The sequence below is a fragment of the Suricata suricatta genome, chromosome 17 (assembly GCF_006229205.1).
Source record: "Suricata suricatta isolate VVHF042 chromosome 17, meerkat_22Aug2017_6uvM2_HiC, whole genome shotgun sequence".
NCBI classification, from domain to species: Eukaryota; Metazoa; Chordata; class Mammalia; order Carnivora; family Herpestidae; genus Suricata; species Suricata suricatta.
In genome coordinates, this window is record NC_043716.1 from 39,228,567 (window position 1) to 39,255,011 (window position 26,445).

Here is a 26,445-nt window from a genome sequence, read left to right on the forward strand (position 1 = left end):
CCTTCCAGCCCCACGGTACACAAGGCGCCACTTGCCAAAATGGATTCTTCCCCTTTATTCAGATAAGAGGTCACAAGCCACAGGACTTTAAAGTGCGTGAAATTCACTGGCGATAAAGCCACACATATACCAGCCTCCCCCACCCCCACCCCCGCCCAGTCCCTACCACCTTGCTCCATCCATCATTCCAGGTCTGGGGGGAGGGGCTGAGACCTGTCATTAAAGGTGGGGGACAGCAGGGAAAATAGGAATGCTGGCGGAACAGGAGTATTAGTGGTCTGAGACCGGGAAGGACGGGGTTCTGCGCGCTGAGCGAAGAGTGGGGTCAGTCTAGCCTCTCAGTGGCTGGGTGTCACTTTTCCCCCATGGTTCCTCACAGCCAGCCCCATTTTCAAACAGACCCAACTCCTGCTTCTTCGTTTGTCTCTGGTTTTTCCCTATAATTCGCGAGTACTTCAGAGCCCACGATCCGGGAACAGGGCATCCCCAGTACACAATGAATACAAACCACAGCAGATGCAGACTTCGGACTGGTGGCGGGGCTGGCCGCTCAGGTGGGAAGAGGCTCCCATTAGGAGCCGGCTGGGTGCGTGCTCCGTGCTGAGTGCATGAGTGCTCACAAGTGTGACGCGTGGAGATGTGAGTGTGTGTGTGTGTGTGCGTGTGTGTGTGTGCGCGCATGTCTCACCCAAATCCCTAGGCGACAGTCTGGCCAGGGGGAACCCCACTCCTTGCTCTGTAAGACAGCCAGTGGGGTGGGGAGGAAGGGAGTGGTCAGTATTGACCGAGGAAGAAAGGCCTGGATTCCCCAGAGAAAAGAGAAGCCTGCTCCCTGTGCTAATATTCCCCAGGCCAGCCTATCCCTGCCACCGTCCTTTTCACCCAGCACAATGCTCCTTACTCCCTGCCAGCTCAGCACACCAGTCACAGACAGGGGGCTGGCTCCTGGAGCTGGCCCCATCCTCATCCTGTGTCAAGGAAGCCCCTCGTGCCTCCACCGGGAGCTGGGACAGATCTGTGGGGCTCTTCCAACCCCCTCCTTCCCCTTCCCTTAGGAATGGGATTTGGGCAGGGATCCCAGACACTTGGGCTCCAACTCCACCTCAATTTACAGACCTTCTCAAAGAAATAAAGTGCTTTGCTCTTCAAGAATCCCAGAGAGAATGGCCCCGTGCACTGGCGCAGGAGGTCGGCCTGCTGCTTCTCGATGCTTCAAATACCCTCTGCCAGTGTGCGCTTGCGAGCCCGGCGCTACCCTGGACATGTGCAACTTGGGAGCCCCTCACCCACCTCTAAACACATGCTGTCAGCTCACCCTTTCCAACAGCAGGTGCTACAGACAGGAGAGTAAATCACCTTAACAACCTTCCCCCTCTCTGGTCCAGGCCTTCGCCCCTCTACCCGGAAGACATAAGCAACAGAGGCCCCATGGGCCTGGCCTCTAAAGGGAATGCAAGGCCTGAAGACACCTCCATAGCCAGGCCCAGAGTGCGCAGGCCCGGCCGGCCAGCACACCCCCTGGGCATCCTCAGTAGCAGCACGATGCCTGCCTGCAGTTACCCAGGCCAAGCTTTGGAAAGAGCCGACAGGGCACCAGCACCTGCTTTCAGGAATCTGCAAACTTATCCATCCGTCTCCAGAGTACAGAAAAGGCTTCTCAAAGCCTGGTGGGCCCCAAGCTTAGCAGCTGAACTGCTGTCATCTGGATGGCTCTCGGTCCCTGTCAGGATGGCTCTCGGTCCCTGCCAGTGAAGGAACAGCACTTAGCTTTCCTTCGCCCGGCCTTGAATTTCTACACTCAGAACCCACACTCCTTCAATTCCAACCCTGCCAGGAGGGAAGAGGTAGTAGGGCGACCTGTCTCCCCTCTGAATTCAGTTTGTGCCTCCCGCCAGGCTTGACTTTAACCCAGGCCACTCATAAGCTCCAGGAACCAAACTTTACTTAGTCTGCCCTCTTTGGTCCTAAGACTGACCACAGAGACATGGGTTGGCGACCCAATTAGATACGGACCCTTGCCTTACAAAGGTAGAATTACAGGCCAATGCTTGTTAGGAAGTGCCCAGATTGATTGCTGAGGCCCACGACCTACAGAGCAGACAAGAAACCACACTGAACCACCCGCCCCCAGCCTGTGCTCTCTTCCTCCGAGGCCTGAGACGCGGTCTCCCGCTTCTGCGGCTCTCTCCTGGGAGCCCAGCCCTAGCTGCCTCTGTCTCCTCTCTCACTGAGACAGTCTGTCCCCACTGGACACAGCGGAGGCCTCACTGCGCAGGGAGAGGGTGGGGGGTTTCTCGGTGTGGGAGACAGGTAGTGCAGGAAAGTCGAGCAGCGGTGGTGTGTGCATGAGAGCAAAGACAGTGCTGCTACCATAAGCGCTGGCATGGGGCCCGGGAGGGCTAAAGGACATCAGTCTCCCGCTCGATCCCCACGTACTTGAGGGCATCAGCTTGGCTGTACCTGTCCCAGAGCAGGAGGAGGAAGGAGGTTACTGTCAAGGCTTTTGTGACGAAACAGATGGAATCCCCTCTGTTTTGCTTCCCCATCCCTCAGAGCAGTTTATAGTGCTCCTGCTTGCTTCTAGGGCAGGGCACCCGGCAGCACAACAAAGAGAAAGACATGACCTCCATGAGACCTCTGAGACCCCTGAGACCCTCTCCTTCATCTGTATCGCCCACTTTACACCCCCAAATCAATTCGAACAGCCACCCTTCTGCCTCTGGGGCCACCTCCTGAGGATCCTTTCCAGCTGCCTCACCTGTAATCAAAGAAGAGCTCTTCACCAGCTTGAATTGCCCTTTTAGCAAAGATCCCAATGCGATGATCCCCATTCACCATGACCACTGCAAACAGGACAAAGCCAAGGCTAGGTTCCTAGTCAGCTCCGAGCCAACAATAGGCAGGTTCTGGGCTGATTTTCCCCCAATTCCCAGTGAAAACATAAATGGAGTGGAGTTTAAAAGCAGTCAATGAAGGCGGCTGCCTCTCTGCTTTCAGATCAGTTATTCGGGCTGGTGATGTGGGAAAATGCTTATCTTTAAAAGATTCTTGTTTGTGGGAAAATGTTTATAATGTATACAGTGAGAAAGCCAATTAACAAAACAGAGGCGGAGACACAGAATGATACCAGACATTAAGCATGATTGTCTCTGGACAAAAATAACTTGGCAATGAAAAAAGGCATGTAATGGATAGAAATCATAGTAAATAAAGTATCCAGCATCCACCCTACCTTCGAAGGTCACTGGGAACTCACCTTTGGCGTAACAGTTGGGGTTCACTGAATGGTTTGCAAATCGAATTTTGTTTCCTTTCCGGGTAGCATCTACTACAAAATCTATAGGACATAAAGAAAGATCATGGGCTCATCAGGCAAACCCATAGCTTCTTGACCTCATTTTAAAATCAACTGAGGAGTAACAGAAATAACCGAGTGGGGACTCTGAAGCCCAGCAGCACGCAGCACAGGAATGCAGCCCCATGTGGGTGCGTTCCCTTCGAGGCCCCCCACTTCGCTGGAATTGCGGATCTCCTCTTCCTATCTACTGGGTAGGGAGATGTCTCAGGTGTAAAGTGCTCAGTGTGGATTATAAACACAACCCAGAAATGCAGGTTCTCCCAAAGCAAGTGAACTGAGGCTCATGGGGCCTTGAAGTTCAACACCCCCACCTTCCGCTGTGCATCTGCTGGGGAAATCACAGCTGATCTGAACGTGGGCTACAGCAAGGGCAATCTGGTAGAAAGACCTGCCTGAGACCACCTTGGGGCAAGAAGAGAGACTCCATACCATTGTTGAGGTTGAAGAGGAAGCTGGACATGTACTTGTCATAGACCTTCCCCCGTCGATCAGCCTCATCCTGAGAGATAAGCTGCATGGACAGATACGGAACAAGCCGGGATAAGGCTGTCTGCTTGGGGCATGGTGCCCTGCCCTCAGAAAGGACTGGGCGGGGGCACTGCCGCACGTGCTTACTGAGTATCATGATGACAGTCACAGGAGACAGAGCTCAAGTTACTGTATTCTAAGCCCCTCCAGGCTGCCCAGTATTAAGACTGAAGAGCGTCCCCCATCCCCCATGTGGCCTGAGTTGGCAAAGACTTGAAGAAGAGTGGTTTATCTCAGGATTGCAAACTCTTCCGTGGGATCCCCCAAGAAGACACATGGGAACTCAGCTGAGTTATTTAGAGAGTAAGTTACAGAAGTCTGGCCCACAGAAAATCAGGGTTTCTCATCAGTATCTCCCCAGAAAGGAATGTGGTCCAAACCGATAGCACTCACCTCACCACAGTATTCAGAAATGAATTCGTTCTTCTGCACAGACTCCTTAATGAAGGTGCCCCATCCGGCCACATCTGAGGGGGCCAGCAGCAGGTGCTGGGGAAGAGGGAGTCAAACGTCAGACTACAGGGCCTGTGTGAGTGGGCGGTGTGTGTACTGGATGTGCACGTGTGCAGGGGGTGGGCAGGGTGGAAAGAATCAGCAACTGTTAAGAGGATCTGAAAACAGAAAAAGGCCTAAGCCATTCTGTTCTGGGGAGAGGAAAGACAGAAAAGGGAGGTGGGGAAAGGAAACATGACACTTCTTCCCTCTAGGCCTGGGGACCTCCTGGACCTGAGTCACTAGGGATTCACTGCTACGGGTCAAGTACAAACAGACAACATCAGTGCTGTGTCCAACCTCTCTGCTCCTCTTAGTCTGGCCAGGTCAGGGGTCACTTGCCTCCCTCCTCACCGGGACAGCAAACGGTTTTTCGTCTCAGTACATGTGTGTCTTTTAGGGTTAACAAGCCCTTTCATGTGGAAACCCCCTAAGGGACCAGTGGAAAAAAGCTGCTTGGGACAACTCAGTCTTCCCCTCTACCACATGGCTCGCAGCCCTAAGAAAAGCCCTCACCTTCTTGAGGCCTCGCTGGATGCTGCAGTTTTTGCAGGAGACCACCTTGCAGTCCCAGTGCTCCGAGGCCCCGCAGGTGAGGCACAGGTCGGGGTCACACTCGCGCACCGCCAGGTAGCAGGGACACTGCTTGGTATTGCACTGGGTCTTACAGCGGCAGCCAGGGAAACGATTCTGACCTGGGGAGGAGGGGAGGGATGGGGGGGGGTGGGGAGTGGTGGTTAGGAAAAGAAGCAGACTGATGCTGGCGCTCAGGTCTGACTTGGGGATCAGCAAAGAAGTAAACATGATGTGCTCAAGATCTGGCAAGTAGGAGAGACGCTCCCTTGCTTCATACAGTTCTCCCCCGCCAGAGAAAATGGAGTGCCTCCCGACATTCATGCCTGGGAGTCAAAAAAAAGCAGGCTTGACTATGGAGATGGGTGTCCTAAAGATTCCTCAACAGTGTCCTCCCTCCCACTTGTTGGTATAATTTGGAAGGGAGGTGGTTAGGGGCTCAGAGAAAATAAAATCAGTGCTTTTCACTGGTAAATGATCACCATCAAAACAAGAATCATTCTGAGAACAGAATGCATCCGTTCTATGCCACCCTCCTCCACCCACTGCCCTTGCCGGCACCAGCACCCCTCTGCTGTGGCTAAGATTGTTATCTGCTGTGGGTTAGGAGGTATTTCCAGCACAACTGCCTGGGCACCCAGTTCTGCAGGCTCCGGAGGCTGCCATGGACCTGCTCAGCCTTGAGCGGGGAAGGGCACAGTATGATAAGAAGTCACAGAGAAGCATGTTTAGCCTTTATCTTACTTCTGCTGGCATCCACGCTGACCTGATGGTAAGACTCCAGACACTAAACTAAAATAGGCACATGCAGTATTGTAACCTGTACATGTTGTAAACCAGCATCCTAGGAAGGATGTCTGTGATGGAACGTTAAAGGAAAAGATTCCCATGTTTCTTAATTCTTCCTTGGAAAGTAAAGATGGGAACATTCCTGGTTTCTGTAGAACTGTTGTTGCTTTTAGAATCAAACACCTATGGGTTTTTCAAACAATGACTTTTCCAGATCTTAAGTATCTTGTTTCCTCTGCAGAATGCTTAGAGCACAGCAGAGAGGACATCAGAAGGCCCAAGGGCACCCAGGGGCGTGGGCTGGGAGGGAAACCTGGGGTGCACGGCGGCCGGCTGGTTCGGGAGGACCACAGGGGAAAAGAGCGGAACCTTACAGTCCGGGTTACACTGGCAGAACTTCTCACAGAAATTCTGCGTCATGATGCAGGGGCAGGTGCTGTCACAGGGGCGGTCTGGATGGTCGCAGGGCTGGTAGTTGTACACTTGAGTGGAAGAGTTATCTAGGAGAGAAGAGAGGAGTCCAGGACACTGCTGTGCCCTGGCCCCCTCACCACCCTCCCTCCCATCTGCCCGATCGCCTCGACTGCAGGAGGCTGTCCCAGGTGTGATCCTGGACACGCATTTGGCACCTGAAGGGAGAAGCCATCAGAGATGATGGTTGTTTGTCAGCTACAGTGGGGTGATCTGGCTTGTGGGGAGAGTGTGGGAATGGTCCGGGACTACAGGGCAGCCATTCCAAACATGAAACGAAGTCTGGAACCTGGCCAGTGGTGCGCTGTGAGAGTCAGGGACCTCAAGGCTCGTAACTCTGCCTCCTAAGAGGTGCGCTCAGCTGCACTGAGGAGCTGGGCTGTTATCAGCTGCTGCAGAGAGACCTGCCTTCCGCGGAAGCGGTGCAGGGTCGACAAGCGCGCTGCAGGTGGGGCAGGCGGACGGGCGCAGGGTGAGACCTCGCGCTGAACTGCCGAGCGCGCCCTGGTGCAGCTTACCTTTCTTCAGCTGAATTTTCCTGCAGTGGGCAGCCCACAACCTGAAAAAGAGACACGGCTGGGCCTGGGTTGTGGCCCTGCAGAACTCTGCAGGTTTGGGTAAATAACACTGTGGCCTGCTCTGAGGGACTGTGGTTTGATCACGGGGAGTATCCTCCCCAGACCCTTTCACAAGAGGCCCCCTATCCTGCTAGATGGACGCCAGCGTTCATCTGGAGTCCAGCTGCTCTACGCTTCAGGATTTAAATATAAACAAACAAAGATGCATAAAAAACACGAAACCCAACCCTCTGGGTCTACTATGATGCTATTGTTTCTCCCCCTCTCCCTCCCTCCGTCTCTTTGGGGAGGTGGAGATGTGGAAGAATTGCAGGATGGGGAGGTGGGAACTTTTCAGGAATCTGCTGAGTGAACGGACTGAACGCGAGAAGCCATGGGGACTTCCTTCTATAACTAGAATTGGTGTCAGTTCCTTCCTTGAGTACATGATAGTCATCAGGGAACCGAGGCAGGCAGAACGTTGAATTAAAAAAAAAAAAACCCTTCCAACCCTAGGCAAAGGCTAGCTAAAAGACGGTGTTTTTATGCAACTTAGAAAAACAACATAAGTGCCAAAAGGAAAGACTCTGGTCAGAGTTGAGAAGTGGGAACAGTGGTCACTAACCACCCAATGAGGAGAAATGGCCTCAGGGTGGAGCCACAAGACCAGCTCTCACCCTACTGGCCGGGAGCTTCAAGGGACAGCAGACAGTTATTGCCCAGGCCACAGCATCTAGGGACGGGAGAAGGAAGGCTGGGCCAAGGCACAGACCCACAGGGAGCACTGAGAAGGCGGAAGGCGGGCCCTCAGTTGTGCAACGCTAAACTCAAGAGGGAGGCAGTTAGGAAGTCCAGGGGGAGGTCAGAGCACAGGGAACAGAAAGTCCTTTGTCCAACCCTTGCCTGTGCTTTCTTTTCTTCTTCTGCGACGGGTTCATGAGCTCATCTGTAGGCAGCTTCAGAATAAGCGATTCTTTGACTGCAAACTGAAAGACCTGGAAGAGAAATCCAACAGAACCTGTCACTCCCTCTTGAGCCAGGTGGTTAGAGACGTGAGTCAGCCAGGCTCTGGGCTTGGGAGCACTCTGGAGAGGTTGAGAGTGGCTGACTGAGCATCTCTTCACTCGGTGGGAGCTGGGAGGGGCGGAGTGGGAGGGGACAGAGTGGCACTGAGATATCACATCACTGGCCCTGGCATCAATTCTTAACTATTTATCCTGACTCTAGAAAAGAGAAATACTGAGCACAGTTACAGCTCTCCTGGTCAGTAGCTTTCGTCTACACCTCGCCTACCGAGCCCTGAGCAGAATGTTTCTTTCCAATGCTATTTGTCTCTTCTGAGGAAGGGCAACTTTGGGTTCCTTGCATGAGTGGAAGAGAGAACAGAAGTGGTACCACTTGGCTGGCCGCTAGCTCCCTCTGTTGGTATGAAGAGGTCAGACCCTTGTCTATTTTGGTAGGCCAGCATTTCTGGAAGGCTGGTTTCCTTATAGTGTTTGTTTTGGCTTTTTTTCTTTCCCTTTTCAGCTCTAGGCCCTCTGGAGATTCCATGAAAACTACAAATCTTCTTCTCAGGAAAATACATGCAAAACTGTTTTGCCCACAATTCTGTAGATTTTCAGGTGAAGAACGTGTGCCTCACGGAAACAGGTATAGGAGCTCCAAAATGAAAACAAAGGACACTTCCATTTGTGGTTCCAGTGTGTGTTCTAAGGAATGGCATCAGGAGGAAGAGGCCACAGAGACGCCTCCTGGAGTTAGGGAGCCAAGCAGCACGGCTCTGCTCGGGGGTTCCTTTCCTGTTGGGCGGATTGGCCCTAACACCCAACTGCTCCCTGAACCCTGCTCTTCAGTCTGTCTTCTCACTGCAGTCAGGAGGAGACTGATGGGGACATCAGGTCTCAAGGCCTCCAGAGCATCGGTGGCTGCTATCAAATGGTGATTCTAGTCGTGGCATGAGTGAGAAGGGTGAGGTCCAAGCCCAGCTCCTGGGGGTGGCAATTAGAAAAGCTAGTGAGAGAACATCTGGAGAAGAAAGCAACCAAGGGGACCGACAGAGGGGGTGGCCATGGCAGCCACAGTGGCATGAGCAGGTCAGATGAGACTTGGCATCCCTCCTAGGAAAGGGGTACACATTTGGAAAGAAAGGCAGAAACCAAAAACAAAGAACAAAAAAAAAAGCTGAGAGAAGGCAGAAACACCCAGAAGAGTCAGATGGTGTCCTGAGACAAAAATAAGAATTCAGAAAGAAGGAGAGCGGATCCCCAAGCACTGCCAGGCTGGCATCTGCAGAAGGTCCCATGTTTGGGGAATCCACCTCGTGGCCCAGAAGCACCTGCTCAAGAGGGACTGAGGGACTGAGCCTAAGACGGCTCTCCTTGAGACAGGTCACACAAGATGGCAAAAGGGCTGACAGAGCAGTGGACGAGAGGAGGGTTCCCCTCCGACAGTACCTGCTTGCACGTCTTAGTCCCCAGAAGTCTGGCTATGGAACAGAAGTTGTTGAAGTAGGTGCCGTGAAATACTCGAAAGAGAGATTCCTCGGCCCCGGTCCATTCCACGGGCTCCGAGGGAGCTTCCACCACGCAGAGCTGAGGGGGTGCCGGGCTAGCCTTCTGCTTTGTGGGGGTCTGGCAGCGAGAGTTGGCCTCTAAGGGAGGAGGAGATACGAGCAACAGGAGGAGAGAGAATGCAGTTGTCATCAGGCGTTTGCCACACACTCTGAAGTACACCATTCTGCTTTAGAAGGCAGAACAGTTAGGAACCAAAATATCCCTGTCTCCACTGCCGACAGGCGAGGCCATAGAAAGAACTAACCAGTTTTAGGGGGGCCTGGGTGGCTCAACTGGTTAAGTGTCCAACCCTTGATTTCGGTTCAGGTCATGATCTCATGGTTCGAGAGTTCAAGCCCTGCATTAGGCTATGTGCTGAGAGCATGGAGCCTGCTTGGGATTCTCATTCTCTCTCTCTCTCTCTCTCTCTTTCTCTCTCTCCCTCCCCACCTCTCTCTCAAAATAAATTTTTTTAATGTTTTATTTATTTTTGATACAGCATGAGAGGCGGAGGAGCAGACAGAGAGGGAGACACAGAATCTGAAGCAGGCTCCAGGCTCTGAGCTGTCAGCACAGAGCCTGACGCTGGGCTTGAATCCACAAGTGTGAGATCACGACCTGAGCCAAAGTCAGATGCTCAACCGACTGAGCCACCCAGGCGCACCTAAACTTAAAAAAGAAAAAAAAAACAACTAACCATGTTAAACAAGTAGTAATGCTAAGCGTTAGGCAGTGATCCCGCATTTCCCAGAGGCCTTGCATAGGAAGAAAAGATTGCTTTCTGTTCAGTGTACCTGAAGAACTGGAGGCCCAGTCATTGCCTGTATCCCTGTCACTGTCCCCTTCTTTAGTCTCAGCCACAGCAGAGGCTGAAGCACTGGAGCAGGAAGCACTGACCATGTGGTGCCTTCGCCGGCGACGCCCGGAGCACTTGGAGCGGGGGTTGTGGAGCATGGCGTACTCCTTCGCTCCTTCCTGCAAGGGACACGTCACAGGTAGGAGACAGGAACAGACCCAGGGTCGCCATATTGACCCCATCATCACAAACCCCCTTCTTCAATGCCTGTGCTTACATGCAATGACACTATGTTCTGCCCTGTGCCATGTAAGTGTGATGATAGAAAAGCCGCTTAACCAACATCTAAAACTTACACATTTATTTATACCTCTTCACAGAAGAGCTGCCTTGGAAAGTAATATTAAAACAGATATAATCTGTGCATCTCCAACTTTCAGTGAGTTGTGTCTAAAACTCATTCTCACGTTAGCTATTTGGAATTTGAGAACACATTCTCCTGCACAAGAGGAAATGAGGTTCAGAGAGGGGAACGAGACGTCCTTGAGTGTATGTAGCTAATTGTTCCAGAATGGGAACAAGAATGAGGGCTCCCCAGCCCCAGGCCGCACTGGTCTTTTCATTCTACTTGCACTGTTTCTGTTTCAATAATAAAATATGCAGTCCTTAAATTTGTACAACATCACTACTTACTTCTCCCAAATCAGTTTATTAGACTTGGAAGGATACTGTTTCATTACATTATAGCTATGATTTAAAAAAAAAAAAAAGACCAAATAACTCACACAGCTTGATCATCTACCTTCTCACCAGATTTGGTTCCCAAACACTTCTAGCTGTTTCTGAAAACTAAATCTACATGTAAAGGATAAAGATTTACTGTTACTTAGGATATTCATACTAATACCCTGTAGGCACTAAAGGAAATTCCAAAAGTGAAATTTAAAATTAACCGAATGTGGTATCATGGGCTCGTCCTACAGTATGACACACACAGCATCACTTACAAGGTTCTCGTGCTCAAAAGATTTAACATAAATGCAACTAAGGGTCTGGAGCTAATTCTAGTTCATGGGAAATAGAGGATAGAGAAAGAAGTTCAATAACACCAGGAGAAAACCATGAACAAATCCAAAATATGGGGAAGTATCCTACAAGACAATGAGCCTGGATTTTTCATAAAGAAAAAAAATGGTGTGATTACTTGACATTAAAGAACACTGAAAAGACATAATAACCAAATATAATGTATGATTGGATAATCTTGGTTAAAAAAAAAACCCAAACCCAGCTACTCCTGGTACAGCTGAAAAAATTTAAATATGGAAAAGACAGATGATATTATGAAATTCTTCTAAATTTTCTTAGGTGTAATAATGTGGTTATATAAGAGAATGTCTGTATTTTTAGGAAGTGCATGCTGAAATACTTAGCAAACAAGTATCTCAATGTCTGCAACTTATTTTCAAATTTCTCAGCAAAAGATATGCATACACAAATAGAGGGACAAAGCAAATATGGAAAAAATGTCATTAAATCTAATAAGATATCTTTCACCTACTTTCCATGATTGAGAATGTTCTTAATAAAATGCTTGAGGGACAAACAGTCCAGCATTATATTTGAAAAATGCGTTGATTTCTAAAAAGCAATAAAAGAAAAACTGTGCACAGACATTTCTTTAAGTTAAACACACACTCATAGACATACATTTTGGGCACTGACACCATCTTTGTGAAACATGTACAGGGTTCCAGGGTAATTGCTGTGAGAAGGACAACACCCTTTTAGTTACATAAATGCCAGTGTTGGGGCACCTGGGTGGCTCAGTTGGTTGAGCCTCCAACTTCAGCTCAGGTCATGATCTCAAGGTTCGTGGGTTCAAGCCCTGTGTCAGGTTCTGTGCTGACTGCTCAGAGCCTGAATCTGCATCGAATTGTGTGTGTGTGTGTCTCTCTCTGCCCCTCCCCCTCTCACACTCTGTGTGTATGTGTCTCTCTCTCTCAAAAAAAAAAAAATTAAAAAGAAATAAAAGTAAGGAGCACCTGGGTGGCTCAGTTGGTTAAGCGTCTGACATTGGCTCAGATCATGATCTCAGGGCTCTTGAATTCAAGCCCTGCGTCAGGCTCTGTGTCAATAGTTCAGGGCCTGGAGCCTACTTCGGATTCTGTGTCTTCCTCTCTCTCTGCTCTGCCCCTACTCACAGACTCTCTCTCTCTCTCTCTCTCAAAAATAAACATTAAAAAAAAACACTCTTTTAAAAAAATAAAAATAAGAAAATAAATGCTGGTGTTGATTTAACAGTGTAATTTTTTAAGGTGTGGAGTAACTGAAAAAGTATGCACTATGGAGATAGACCAGAGCTTGAATTTCATTATTGCCAAACCACTGACATATTAACAAACTTTGGACAAAATATGTAGCTTCTATAACCCACAGTATCTCCATCTCAGGATGTTGTCATAAGTATGAATGTAAGATAATATATGTTAAGGGCCAGCATGGTACTTGGCCCCACAGGAAGGAGTCAACTCATATTGGGGAAAAAATAAATCTTTTGCTATTATCATATGGCTCACTTTCCAGATGTATACCCACCGGCACTTTCGTTTTTTCTTTTTTAAATTTTTTTAAAATGTCCATTTATATTTGAGAGAGAGACAGAACACGAGCAGGGGAAGGGCAGAGAGACAGAGGGAGACACAATCTGAAGCAGGCTCCACGCTCCAAACTGTCAGCACAAAGCCCGATGCAGGGCTTGAACCCAGAAACCGTGAGATCATGACCTGACCCAAAGTCAGACGCTCAACTGACTGAGCCACTCAGGCGCCCCCCCCAGTGGCACTTTCTACCATCTTTTCTCCAAAGGAACCCACTAAAGATGGTCCCAAAGGCACTTGGCTCTATAACCTAATTTTAAAAAATATTTTTATTCATTAAAAAAAATTTTTTTAATGTTTTATTTATTTTTGATACAGACAGAGAGAGAGCATGAGAGGGGGCGGGGCAGAGCGAGAAGGAGACACAGAACCGGAAGCAGGCTCCAGGCTCTGAGCTAGCTGTCAGCACAGAGCCTGACGCGGGGCTCGAACCCACGAACGTGAGATCTGACCTGAGCTGAAGTCGGAGACTTAACCGACTGAGCCACCCAGGCGCCCCTATTTTTATTCATTTTTAAGAGAAAGACAGAGCACGAATGGAGGAGGGGCAGAGAGAGAGGGAGACACAGGATCCAAAGTAGGCTCCAGGCTCTGAGCTGACAGCACAGAGCCCAATGTGGGGCTCAAACTCACAAACCGGAGATCATGACCTGAGCCGAAGTCAACCAACTGAGCCACCCAGGCGCCCCTCTATAACCTAATGTTAACTGGTAGCAGAAATTTAATCAAGGCAATTTATTCTTGATTCACTATAGTGTGCAGAAAGCAAAACTGTGTCTTTGGCTGGTACAAGTGAACTATTCCCTTCTAGTTCTAAGCATACTGCCGTCCACATGAATGCCGCATAAAGTCTGTCCATCAGGGAAGGGTCCGTCTGGCTGTTTACCTTAGAGTAAGACACAGGTGCTTTCGTGTTGTATTTCTCGTATGTCTATATGCATTTAAAAGAAGACAGCAAAGAAAATGCTGTCACACACACACACACATGCCCTCCTCACTCTATGAGACTAACATCATAGTCCTTCATATCTGGGAGCACCTTAAGAACAGAAGGCATGTTTTATTTGTGCTTTGTGACCCCCAGAGTGCTACCTATTGGCTCATCTGGTTTGTATTTCCAGGAGTAGAAAATTGAAGGGCCATTTCCTGCTCAATTTTCAATAGAGTTAACAAAGGCATACCAGCAAGGGGTGCCTGGCTGGTTTGGTTGGCAGAACATGTGACTCTTGGTCTTGGGGTCATGAGTTGGAGTCCAAGGTTGGGTGTAGAGATTAGTTAAATAAATAAAACTTAAAAAAAAAAAAAAAAAGAACATACCAGCAAAAGGAAGCAGTCTGTGCCACATGGTTCTGGCTCAATCTTGATCTCCTTATTCTTGCGTTTATAGACATTAGGGGTGGCGTGAAAAGCTGGAAAACACAAAACTGTCGTGTTTCCGATGGCTCCTCCACTTGGCAGGAAGGGGGAAGAACAAAATCGAATTAGGGGGCCACCATGGGAAAACTGAGATATAAACGGCTACCATCGAGGCGCACAAAATTTAATCATTTCTGACATCAACACAGCCCTGTGAAATCTAATGGGTGCCCAGGGACGCATGTGTTGCTGGCTCTTCTGTCCTGCCCACGCAAAGCACAACGCACCCGCCGCGGACCAAGCGACCATAGAACCCGCCCTCTGGTCAGAAGCCGGGAACTGCGTATGATTAGCCTAAATAAATGTGAGGGCAGGGCGGTTGGGGACGGAGGGCAGGAGAGTGCTTCAGAGCAGCCCTACTCACGGTGGAGGAAGCAGTCGTATTTGAAGCAACGTCGACAAAAAAGTGTGTGGAAGGAGTGCAGAGACTGCTCCCGCTGCACGGACTTGGCGTTGGGGCCGTCGATGTTGGGGGTGCACTGAGGGGGAAGCGCGTTGGGGTCGGACATCTCTGTCAGCTCCCGGTACCTGTTTTTAAAAAGAGAGATGAGAATTCCTTCCAAGGAAACGTCTTCACTGAGAAAGTACTGACCACGCACTGACTGTCACCCAAGTCCTGTCGGCCAAGGGGGCACGGGTGTCCTTTACGGGGCTTGCTGAGGGCGGGACGGCGTACACCTAAGCGGGTGCACCACTACACCTGTGCTGGGCCAGGCACGTGTTTGCAAGCAGAGAGAGAGACAGACTTGGGAAGTATGGTGCTGGAGGACCTCTCCAGAAAGACGCAGAGTTTTAGAAGTTCACTGCCTGAACTTACTTCAAATCCAGTGAACAAGGAAGGCCCTTTAATATGGGAACGGGTAAGCAAACAAAGCAGGGCAAAATCAGCAGTGCAAGCAAATCAGAGTGCATTTTCCAGAAACGTGGTTTCTAATTAGCCGGATTTAGGCTTGAATACAAGCTCTGCCGGAGCACTCTACATGGCCTGAGTGCAACGGCCTTCCCTACCTCTCCTTCATGTCGTCCGGGACCCCATTCTCAGGGAACATCGAGGCGATTGCACTGAAGATCATGTCGTTTGGGAACTGTTTCTTGGAACTCTTTTTGTTGCCTGAATTGGAAATGACAAAGAGGGGCGTCTGGGGGGCTCAGTCGGTTGAGCGTCCAACTTTGACTCAGGTCACGATCTCACAGTTTGTCGGCTGGAGCCCCGCATCCGGCTCTGTGCTGGCAGCTCAGAGCCTGGAGCCTGCTTCCGATTCTGTGTGTCCCTCTCTCTGCCCCTCCCCTGCTCATGATCTGTCCCTCAAAATAAATAAATGTTAAAAAAATTAAAAAAAAAAAAAAGGAAATGACAAAGAGCTCCTGAGCTATAATCAGAGGATGCAGACAAAGCTGTTTGGTCATTTTCCCTTTGGTCACAGCATTTTGATTAGAGCCACTGTGCTAACTCAACCACAGACTGTTAAGGCACACATAAAGAAAGTCAGTGCTGCCTGGACTTACCTAATAGATTACCAGTAACAAGGAAATCAGAGTCATCTATACATTAATGACAAAATCCACAGTCCAAGATAGTAACAACATGGAGAAATGTTTATGATAGAAGATCAAATAAAAATGGATACAAAATTGTGTGTGTGTGTCTATCTGTGGTATAATCCCATTTCACATAATGCATATAAAACATATTGATTTATATATGTACCTTTTTTATTATATATGTACTTTTAAAAACTTGAGATAGAGTTGACATACAGTATTATATTCATTTTAGGTACGTGTATGTGTATATGTATCCATATATACACACACACACTTTTTAGGTCTGAAAGAAAATATGAACGCTGGTTATTCCTAGGTAGTAAAATTATGGGATAATTATATTTTCTTGTTTATAACTTTCCATTTCTCCCAAACACACTACTCCATTTCCTTCAGAGTGAACCAAATAAGAAGCACCAGCAGTCTTTAATAATCAACAAACTTTTCTGTTTCTCCCTTTTTCCCTCTCCCTGTAACTTTCTTTTTTCTTTTATGTTTTCTATTTATTTTTGAGAGACAGAGAGAGACAGCACGAGCAGGGGAGAGTCAGAGAGAGGGGGAGATACAGAATCTGAAGCAGGCTCCAGGCTCTGAGCTAGCTGTCAGCACAGAGCCTGACGCGGGGCTCGAACCCACAAACTGTGAGATCATGACCTGAGCCAAAGCCGGACACTTAACTGACTGAGCCACCCAGGTGCCCCTCCCTGTAACTTTCAAAATGGAATATGGACCTTCAAGAGCGTGTCGTTTTCTCTTTCTTGTTACTGGCAGATCTTCTTTGCTGTCATCTTGCTTTCCATCTGAGGTGTCATTGTGCCCTTCCTCCTCCTCATCCGAGTATTGATTCAGAGCATCTACCAACTCCAGGAAAACAGCATCACTAATCAGGACAGATCCAGGGATCATCTCTAAAACATAAAGATTAGACGGAGGAGCAGTGGTCATTTCATGCTCCCTTCGTCCTCCTAGGAAGGTTTTCTTGCATTCACTCCTGAGGTATATAACTCACAGTATAGAACATACGTACATTTGTATATGCACAGTCAGGAAATTACAACGCTTTGATTGGCTCTTACAGCTGCAACAACCGAGCCGGTTAGAGCGGGAAATCCAGTGATGTAGGCTTTACTCTAACTGGGATAGTTCACTTCCTCAGTCACAGATCAACCTGTATTTATGGTCCAAAATCCCACAAAAGTGTACAAACAATACAAGTGGAACAGGAGACGAATGATAACGTGAAAACTTACTTGGTTTTGCTGCTGATGGGTTGCTAGTGACTTCTCTGACTCAAAAGACAGCATTATCTTCTTAAAATCATACTATATGGGGTTACCCTACAGCTCAGGATAAGGTCTCTGAACACGAGGGGGCGCAGTAGATAAATAATTCATTTTCAACAGTACCCACGACTGTCAAAAGAGCTGGTGAGGCTACTGGTCTGCAAAGCCATGGGAAGACTTTCCCCATCTTCCCACGTCTTACACACTGGCAGCCTTTTCTAGAACCACAACTATGTCCAAATGACTTGCTTTTAGGAACGTCAGAATATTATAGGCAATTTCTGGGAGATCCAGGATATATTTGGATCAAAGTAGGACAGAGAGATTATGGTTGTTGCCATTCTCAGAAGAGAAATGAGTGGATTTATGGAAAACTCCTAAGATCATACTTCTCTGTGCATTAAACTTTCTCCCCAGCCACGGATTACTGCATACATAAAATCCTTTTATGTTGCAACTCCTTTTAAAATTTAACTGGGGGCATTTTTAATATAAAATTTTTACTCCCAGCCACCGAAACATTCTTCAGCGTGTATACCATGAGACAGCAGACAACAGCAACATGATGATGTGCCAAAGAAGGGGCACCGTTTTACTAAAGTTTTCTCCCAAAGAACCCAGCACCACTACCTTCTTCACCGTGGACTTTCCCGTCATAGTTATTGATGAGCTCCTCAATGAAAGTCTCGTCTTCTTCTTTCACCTCATCTCCCATGTAGGGAATATTGCACAAAACTGTCTCATCTTCTACCTGAAACCAAACCAGATGTGAGTCATTCCATGAATCCACCAGGCAGCTCCTCTTTCCTGTTTAACAGAATCTTTGCTAGGCTCTTTCTGCCACTTGAATTTCCTGCAAACACCATTGGTTACAGAGTTTCCTGCATTTTTAAAGACTGGCCATTTCGTGTTGCCAACAAAACTTAAAATGGAAGGGGGCAATGCTATTCTTAGGGGGGAAAAGCCAGTTTAACTACTTGAGGATATTAACTAACAAATGTTTAGCCTGGTACTAACAATGAAATTTCCACCAACATCTAGAAGTTGACAGCAGATTCATTTATTTTTCACAGTGATTCCAACTATTATCTAATTTTATCTACCAAACATCATTGTAAAATAGGTACAAATATCACTTAAACAATAGTTGAAAAAGACTTCAGTTCCAATTCTTTTCAGAAGTAGAGATACATAAATGAAAAAAAAGGCTTCCAAGAGTATAATCAGAATATTCAGAACAGGAACTCGGCAATCCTATGGTTTCTGGATAGTCTCTTATACAAACTAACACTAACCTCCCATAATCATAATAAAAAATTATGATTATAACTCAGGTCGATCACACTCAATGGGAAGCTAAACTCAGCTGCAATGTAAGCTATGAATATTTCCTAGTGATCGAAAATACTAATAGATTTTTGTTCTTTTTGTTGTTCGGCAGAGAATACGGTCATTCTTAATTCCCCAAGTATTAAGTAAAATTACTGTGAAAGTTTTGTTCTAAGAGAGGATTCCCTTCTGTAAACCTATATCCTAGTTCCGTCAGCAGAACTGCTGTCACCTGGCAGATGATAAGCGATGGCAGTATTTAGAGGACTGATTATCAGAACCCAAACTAATCCGAGTAGGAGGCAGCATAAAGGCCCAGATAAAGGCTCTCGAATCCATGTGCACCTCTATTATCTCAGTTGCTTTCACAGCCTCTTGCCTTTAGGGGATTCCATCAGCAGGGAGATGTCAACCTGCTGAAGCCTCAAGTGTCTGATTTAGTCTGCATTTAACTGCACATGTTACAAAACTAGGCCAAAGTAGTATGGGAAAACTGGAGTCCTGCCCAGACTCGTTCATTCAAAAAAGAATCAGCATTGGGGTGCCTGGGTGGCTCAGTCAGTTAAGTGTCCAACTCGGATCTCGGCTTAGTTCATGACCTCAACGGTTTGTGGGAATGAGCCCCTCGTTGGACTCTGCGTTGACAATGTGGAGGCTGCTTGGGATTCTCTCTCTCCTCTCTCTCTGCCCCTCCCTGGCTCACATGCTCTGTCTGTCTCTCTCTCTCTCAAAATAAATACATCTTAAAAAAAAAAAAAAGAACTAGCATCAACTCAGAAGGACCCTTCAGAGACCACAGACTCTAATGAATTAGAGTAACATGTGCTGTATGTGTGTGTGTGTGTATAGAGACAGAGAGAGTAAACAGATTACAAAAGCAGCCTGCCCTGCATGCCCAAGCTTTGTTAAGTATAACTGGACAATCTTTACTCTAAGAGGAGTGCCAGCATACCAACCTAGGATAATCATACAGTTTACGCCATCGTCACCATGCTTTTAATACATACCATAAAGTTCTGCTGGAGAGGGGACCAGGAATACATGATGGGAACCAAGGCAACTGTGTTCAGAGACCTCATTAACATGTGTTGGCTTGCAAATCCTGGGAAGATGCTCTCTATAGTACACTGAAACATAAGCAAAGACATGGAGAGGGAAAGGCAAGCACGTGACCCAAGAGAACTGCAGCAGGGCACCTGGGTGGCTCAGTCAGTTAAGTGTCCGACCCTTGATTTGGGCTCAGGTCGTAATCTCATGGTTCATGAGATCAAGCCCCACATCGGGCTCTGCACCGACAGTGCGGAGTCTGGTTGGGATTCTCTCTCTCCTCCCCACCCCTCTGTTCCTCCCCTACTTGTGTTCTCTCTCTCTCTCTCAAAATAAATAAATTTTAAAAAAAAATCTTTTTTACATTTTAAAACATTAAAAAGAGAACTGTAGTTTCCTTCCAAAACGGTCCCAGTAGTCTTCTAATTCCTACACATTAACAGACTGAGGGTTCTGTAACAATCAGCTCCTAAAAAGGAACCACTGGACTGTAAAGCTGTGCAGACTCTTGGCCTCATCTTCGTACAGTCTACAGACTCCAGCACGGCGCCTCGCACACCCAACTGGTGTGTATTTCAGTGTAAAATTGCTGGTCTCCTTGGGCTGTTCACAACGGCAAAAAGCCTCTGAAAGTCCTAGGAGATGAGGAAGTTTTCCTGAGGACCTAAACTTTAAGACAGTTGGCCTCAACTTAGCTGCAGAGGTGATGGAGACAGTAAGGGGAAAGCAAAGCAGTGTAGAAATTAAGAGTCATATTCTGCTTTGGAGAAGAAAATTGCTCTCAATACACTATCCACTTTTCATAGCTTAAAACTATTACCTCCTTGGGGCACGTGGGTGGCTCAGTCGGTTAAGCATCTGACCATGGTTCATGAGTTCAAGCCCTGAGTTGGGCTCCTTGCTGATGGTTTGGGGCTTGTTTGGGTCTGTCTCTGCACCCCCACCCCCCATTCTCTGTGCCTCCCCTGCTCATGTGCTCATTGTTTCTCTTCCTCTCTCTCAAAATAAACAAATAAACTTTAAAAAAAGGGAGAGGTAAGTTTATTTTTAAAATATTATCTCTTTAAGAAACTTAGAATGATTTTTAGATTTATAATAAGGAATAATCCTTTGATCAATATATTCCTGCCCATTATCCTGGGTCCTCCCTTTCTAATATCAAAGCACCAGAGGTGCCAAACAAGGCACAGACAAGTTGTATTGAAGCTCGTACACAGAACCCAGCAAAGCAGACACTAACTGTTCCATTTTTCTGTTAAAAACAAAAAAAACAAAAGGGGCACTTGGGTGGCTGAGGTGGTTGAGCGTCTGACTTTGGCTTAAGGAATGATCTCACAGCTCCTGACTTTGAGCCAGCCCCACACTGGGCTCTCTGCTGTCAGCCTTTCAGCACAGAGCCCACTTCGTATCCTCTGCCCCCTCTCTCTGCCCCTCCCCTGCTTATGCTCTCTCAAAGATAAATATTTAAAACACACACACACACACAAACACACACACACACACACACACCACCCAGGGGGGCCTGGCTGGCTCACTCGGAATAGTGTGTGACTCTTGATCTCTGGGTTGTGAGTTCAAGCCCTATGTTGGGTATAGAGATTACTTAAAAATAAAGTCTTAAAATAAAACCCTCATGATTATACCCATCAACTGAGGAGAATAATAGGTGAACAGGCTATTCTTTAGGCTACAGATTTACCAACCCCGTTATTCAAACCTGACCATAGTATAACTATATCCATTTTCCTTGCTTACTTTCTAATAAGTCACAAATACAGAAAATAACAGAGGCGCCTGGGTGGCTCAGTCGGTTACGCACCGGCTTCAGCTCAGGTCATGATCTCACATTTTGTGGGATCAAGTCCCGCGTCAGGTTCTGTGCTGACAGCTCAGAGCCTGGAGCCTGCTTCAGATTCTGTGTCTCCCTCTCTCTCTCTGACCCTCCCCTACTTGCACTGTCTCTCTCTGTCTCTAAAATAAATAAAAGATATAAAAAAAAAAAAAAAGAAAGAAAATAACAACAACAACTTAAGTCCAAGGAAACAAGGAAGGCTGAGCTTAGACACCTGGAAGTACCTTTTTGAGAAAAGGATGGCCACTCACAGGCTTCATCAACTGTACAGGTTGGACCCGAAGCTTCTTCCATTCTTCATTGAGGATCTGGGTTTTTTCTTGAACCTTTGCAAAATTTGCTACATACAGAGCCTAGAAAAGCCAAGGGAACAATGGTTAGGATTTTAAGAGAAGAGTTTTAAAAAGCCCAGCCTGGGGCACCTGGGTGGTTCAGTCAGTTGGTTAAGCATTGAACTTCAGCTTTGGTCATGGTCTCACAGTTCGTAAGTTCAAGCTCCGGGTTGGACTCTGCGCAGACAGTGCAGAACCTGGAGACTGCTTCAGATTCTGTGTCTTCCTCTCTCTGCCCCTCCCCATTCACCTCTGTCTCTCTCTTTCAAAAAAATAAATAAACATGAAAAATTTAAAAGCCCCACGCTCCGCATTAGGTCGATATATTAAAACAAATAACCCATCACGCAGAAGCTAGTTTTTACCTTCGCGCCCATATTTGCCTGAAGCCGCTTCAGTTGTCGGAGTCGCATGTATTCAGATTTAACTTTTCTTTTCCAGTAAGTGATACATTTGGAAGTTGGGGGGTTTGGTATATCCATTTTGCTGTAATCCAAGAGTCAGAGATGAGAAATAGCATCTTACTGCCTGGAAATGAAGAATGCCTCAATCTCAAGTCAACGTGGTCAGTCATGCTTCCCTTCCCACAGCTTCCCTTTCCCTTAAAAACACAGTTTAAAGAACCCAAATCTGTGAGCTCAACAAAAGGTTTCAATTAAAAATTTAAAAAGGTTCACATCAGCAGTTCCTGTTCTGATCATCAAAAGCTCAGCCTCTGTCCTCCTGTGGCACCTCGTTTTTAATTCAGCACTCAGGAAGCTCGCTCACGGGTCGGTGGGGATGCGAATTCCTTGGAAATTTGGAAGCCTACTCAACACCTTGTCTAAGAGAAATGTTCTGCAAGAATCAAGTTAATGCCAAACAGCTTCAGGGAAAGATCCACCCACACTACAAAACTGTACCTGCCAAACTGTCTCAACCCACCACATGCCCAGCAATAAAGGTAGGATATGACAACAGCGTAATATCATCTCCAAGCCAACAGCAAGTCACACAGAAATGGAACACTGCAAATCGCTTTTTTATTGGGCGAGGCGGGGGGGGGGGGGGGGGGGGGGCGGTGTTTGAATGAAGGTTCAAAGATCTAAGGAAGTACTTACTGTAACACACTCTACCTACCTCATAGAATGCAAGGGGAAGTGTCTGGTTTTATAACGTGCCTTCTGGTCTTCAGAGGGATGGCAAGACACTAAGGCAAAACGAACGTTCAGCTTTTCAAAAGAGAATAGACAGTGGTTTTAAGTCAACGGAGCATATTCAGACCCTGATCTCCTAAGTAGGATGCTCACCCAGAACTACAAAGACTTCGAGGTTTCTGCTGCCCCTGTTTCTGGATGGAAGTCAGGCCCTGGTCATACTGGATGCCATATGCCCTTTATGTTCTTAAATTCCAGTCTTCCAGGCATGTGTGCAAATTCATTCTCACAATTACACAATCGAGTTCACTGCTTCTGCTTTTTCTGAACCAATTTCTAGGCTCAGCCAGCAGGCCCATCAATTGTTTTAGAGAAAGAATATTAAGTACATGTAAAAATTTAGTAACATCTATAAGGTTATGTTTCGCTCTATTCTAACTACTGAGGTTTCCTAGAGAAGTAGTTTTATTCATTTCACTTAGCATTTAAAGTTAACGAAAACATTACAAGGGGCTGTGAAGAGCAGTATTTGAATAAAAACTAAAGTTTCAGGCCTTGTTTTTAAAATTTTATGAAAAAAAATTTCTTTGGGGGGTATAAAAACATATATTTAAAAAAAATTTTTAATGTTTATTCATATTTGAGAAAGAGACAGAGCACAAGTTGGGGAGGGGTAGAAACAGAGGGAGATACAAAACCTGAAGCAGGCTCCAAATGGGTGAACCGCGAGATCATGACCTGAGCCGAAGTCAGACACTTAACCAACTGAGCCACCCCGTGCCCAAAGAACGTATTTCTTCTAAAGAGACATTTTTAAGTGATCTGTTTTCCCCCTGACAGCACTGACAAGCAAACAGCAAATTTTAACCCTGTCTCACATCTGTCACAATCAGAGATGATGGCAACATCTGCAGGTGGACTTTAAGAGACTGTACCTGATTGTTTCGTTTGAAGAATCAAAGGGATCGGAGCACTGCAGTGTTAAGTTTAGTAAATTTAGAGGGTACGTAGAGGACAGAAGAAATAGCAAAGAAACAGGCAGACTCACAGGGTTTACCATTAACTCAATCAACTGATTCACGCTCTTAAAACCAGAATTCCCTGTGAGTTAACTGTTATCTCTCTGGGGGAAGGGAATGAAACAACAGCATAATCTAAGAATCTGAATCCCAGGCTGCTAAGATGTTGAGTTATAAAAAAGAGAAAAATTACTCAGACCTGAATTTCTTTCCCACAAATTGCACTGTCTCTCTTCCTCCGACATCTTTTAAATACTTCTCATTCCTCATGGAATGGGGCCACAAAAAGGGACTTTTTTTTTAACAATGAAAACTATTTAAGAACATATAGCACACTCACATGTAATGTAAGTGCATTGCTCATATAATTTCTGCCTGAATAGGCATGATAGTCTGTTCCAGAAAATGGAAAAATGGTTCAAATCTAGGACACAACTGCCTCCCTCAGAAACCTTAGGTTAGCCTTACTGACACCCAAATGTTATAGATCATAATTCAGTGAGACTTCATAACCTCCTAAAAACTGGTTTTGAACTGCAATCTTTCTGATGTTTTCTGGGGGAGTTCATTTCCCTTTTTGAAATAGTAAGCTTATGGCAGGTTGCTGCATCCATTTAAAACTGGGGATCAAGGGGCACCTGGTTAAGTGTCCAAATCTTGATTTTGGCTCAAGTCATGATCTCATGGTTCACAGTTTCAAGCCTCACATCAGGATCTGCGCTGACAGCAGAGACTCTCTCTCTCTCCCCCTCAAAGTACATAAAAATAAAATGCTAACAAAACAAAACAAAACCAAACCTGGGGATCGAATACTGGAAAAAGAATAAAATCCACAGCTGCTAGTGTGTGTGTGTGTGTGTGTGTGTGTGTGTGTGTGTGTAGATTTTAGAGATGGCCAGAGAAATATATCAATTTTTTGTTAAAGAAAGGAATTATAATTGCGGAGGCTTGGGTGGCTCAGTCAGTTGGGTGTCTGACTTTAGTCAGGTCACGATCTTACAGTCCGTGAGTTCAAGCCCCACATCAGGCTCTGTGTTGACAGCTCGGGCTGGAGCCTGCTCCCTCTCTCTCTACCCTTTCCCCACTCACACTCTGTCTCTCTCTCTCTCTCTCTCAAAAATAAACATTAAAAAATGTTTTAAAAAAGAAAGGAATTATCACTGAAATGTGACCTACAGTCTGTCTAAAGAGATGACAGGACACACAGTCCAATAATTAATGGCACTATTTCTAATTTTACTCCAGTGCTTCATTTGGCCAGAAGAGTATACACATATACATGATAATACCATTGACTTTTAACCAATCACAATGTAAAATAAGCCACACTTCCTCCTTTTTACAATTAACGTGATATTTGAGTCTCATGTGACCATGAGCTAATATTTACTTTTCCCGGCTTTTTAATGGGTCATCAAAGCCTCTGAAAGTTTATTTGGCAGTTGGTCGGCCCCCACAGAGTGTAGAAGGAAGATGAGACATACTGTTTGGAACAGATAGGTATGATTAAATTAAACACCTGAAACATAGCCATAAGATGAGTTTTCATAGCAGCAGAAAGCTGACCAACAACTACCACTTCAAAGATTTTTTTTTTAATTTAAAAAGCAAACAAACAAAAACTCAACATTCACTAGAACGTATTTGGATAAATGGGTTCATTCATCTTGGGCCAAGGGGGTGGCACACAAAAACTACTTTATATTTCTCCTAGATTGATTCTTTAGTTACTGACACATGCAGAAGAGCCATTCATATTCCAGTTGAGGACAAGGCTGCTCCTTAAGAGCTTTTCATTATATTCACTTAAATGTTGAAAATAAACATATGCTGGAGCACCTGGGTGACTCGGTCGGTTAAGTGTCCGACTTCGGCTCAGGCCCTGATCTCACAGTTCATGAGTGTGAGGCCCGCTTTGGGCTCCGTGCTGACAGCTCAGAACCTGGAGCCTGCTTCGGATTCTGCGTCTCCCTCCCTCTCTCTCTCAAATAAATAAACATTTAAAGAAATAAACATATGTTATTGGGTTTTTTATTTAAAAAATTTTTATGTCTTTATTTTATTTTGAGAGAGAGAGAGAGAGAGAGAGAGAGAGAGAGAGAGAGCGCGCGAGAGCGCGAGCGCAGGGGGAGGGGCAGAGAGAGAGGGAGACACAGAATGTGAAGCAGGATCCAGGCTCTGGGCTGTCAGCACAGAGCCCAATGCAGGGCTCAAACCGACAGATCATGAGATCATGACCTGAGCCAAAGTTGGATGCTTAACTGACTGAGCCACCCAGATGCCCCAAACATAGGTTGTTTTGATCTACAAATTTAAGAGTTAAGTCTTTCTATAAATAACTCCTCTACAACTCAATAAGATAACACAATAAAAAGTGGGCAAAAGATTTGAACAGGCACTTCCAAAAAAGGTACTGGAATGGCAAATAAGCACACAAAAAGATACTCAGTATCAATATTAGTCATTAGAGAAGTGCAAATGAAAATCAAAATGATGGATTACCATACTCCCATTAGGAGGTCTAAAATCAAAAAGACTGATAATACCAATTGTTGGTGAGGACATGGAGCAACTGGAATTCTTAAACGCTGCTGGCTGGGAGTGCAAAATGTAGAGCCACTTTGGAAAATAGCTTGCTAGTTTGTTTTTAAATAAAGTTAAATATGTATATATATATATATATATATATATATATATATATATATATACA

The 26,445-nt window shown here is 46.3% G+C and overlaps 1 protein-coding gene across 9 annotated transcripts in view; it reads right to left on the bottom strand.

The window, feature by feature from the left end:
- Positions 1-31: 31 nt before the first annotated feature.
- The window catches only part of EZH1 (enhancer of zeste 1 polycomb repressive complex 2 subunit), a 35,197-nt gene continuing 8,783 nt past the window's right edge, over positions 32-26,445 (bottom strand). For 2 of the 9 annotated variants that reach the window (XM_029927165.1, XM_029927158.1), the window contains exons 2-21: positions 22,700-22,769; positions 21,946-22,066; positions 21,473-21,601; positions 19,357-19,476; positions 17,651-17,771; positions 16,469-16,645; positions 15,201-15,303; positions 14,557-14,720; positions 14,094-14,185; positions 10,115-10,295; positions 9,222-9,418; positions 7,666-7,763; positions 6,730-6,770; positions 6,115-6,240; positions 4,895-5,073; positions 4,280-4,375; positions 3,788-3,869; positions 3,257-3,337; positions 2,759-2,843; positions 32-2,460 (exon numbers count right to left, since the gene is read on the bottom strand). In XM_029927165.1, the coding sequence (XP_029783025.1) occupies positions 2,400-2,460; positions 2,759-2,843; positions 3,257-3,337; positions 3,788-3,869; positions 4,280-4,375; positions 4,895-5,073; positions 6,115-6,240; positions 6,730-6,770; positions 7,666-7,763; positions 9,222-9,418; positions 10,115-10,295; positions 14,094-14,185; positions 14,557-14,720; positions 15,201-15,303; positions 16,469-16,645; positions 17,651-17,771; positions 19,357-19,476; positions 21,473-21,601; positions 21,946-22,066; positions 22,700-22,704 (2,259 nt within the window). In that variant the 5' untranslated portion in view covers positions 22,705-22,769 and the 3' untranslated portion in view covers positions 32-2,399. Of the gene's footprint in view, positions 2,461-2,758; positions 2,844-3,256; positions 3,338-3,787; positions 3,870-4,279; positions 4,376-4,894; positions 5,074-6,114; positions 6,241-6,729; positions 6,771-7,665; positions 7,764-9,221; positions 9,419-10,114; positions 10,296-14,093; positions 14,186-14,556; positions 14,721-15,200; positions 15,304-16,468; positions 16,646-17,650; positions 17,772-19,356; positions 19,477-21,472; positions 21,602-21,945; positions 22,075-22,699; positions 22,792-26,445 lie in introns of those variants that run through there. The other 7 variants (XM_029927163.1, XM_029927164.1, XM_029927162.1 and 4 more) reach the window with 6 other exon arrangements.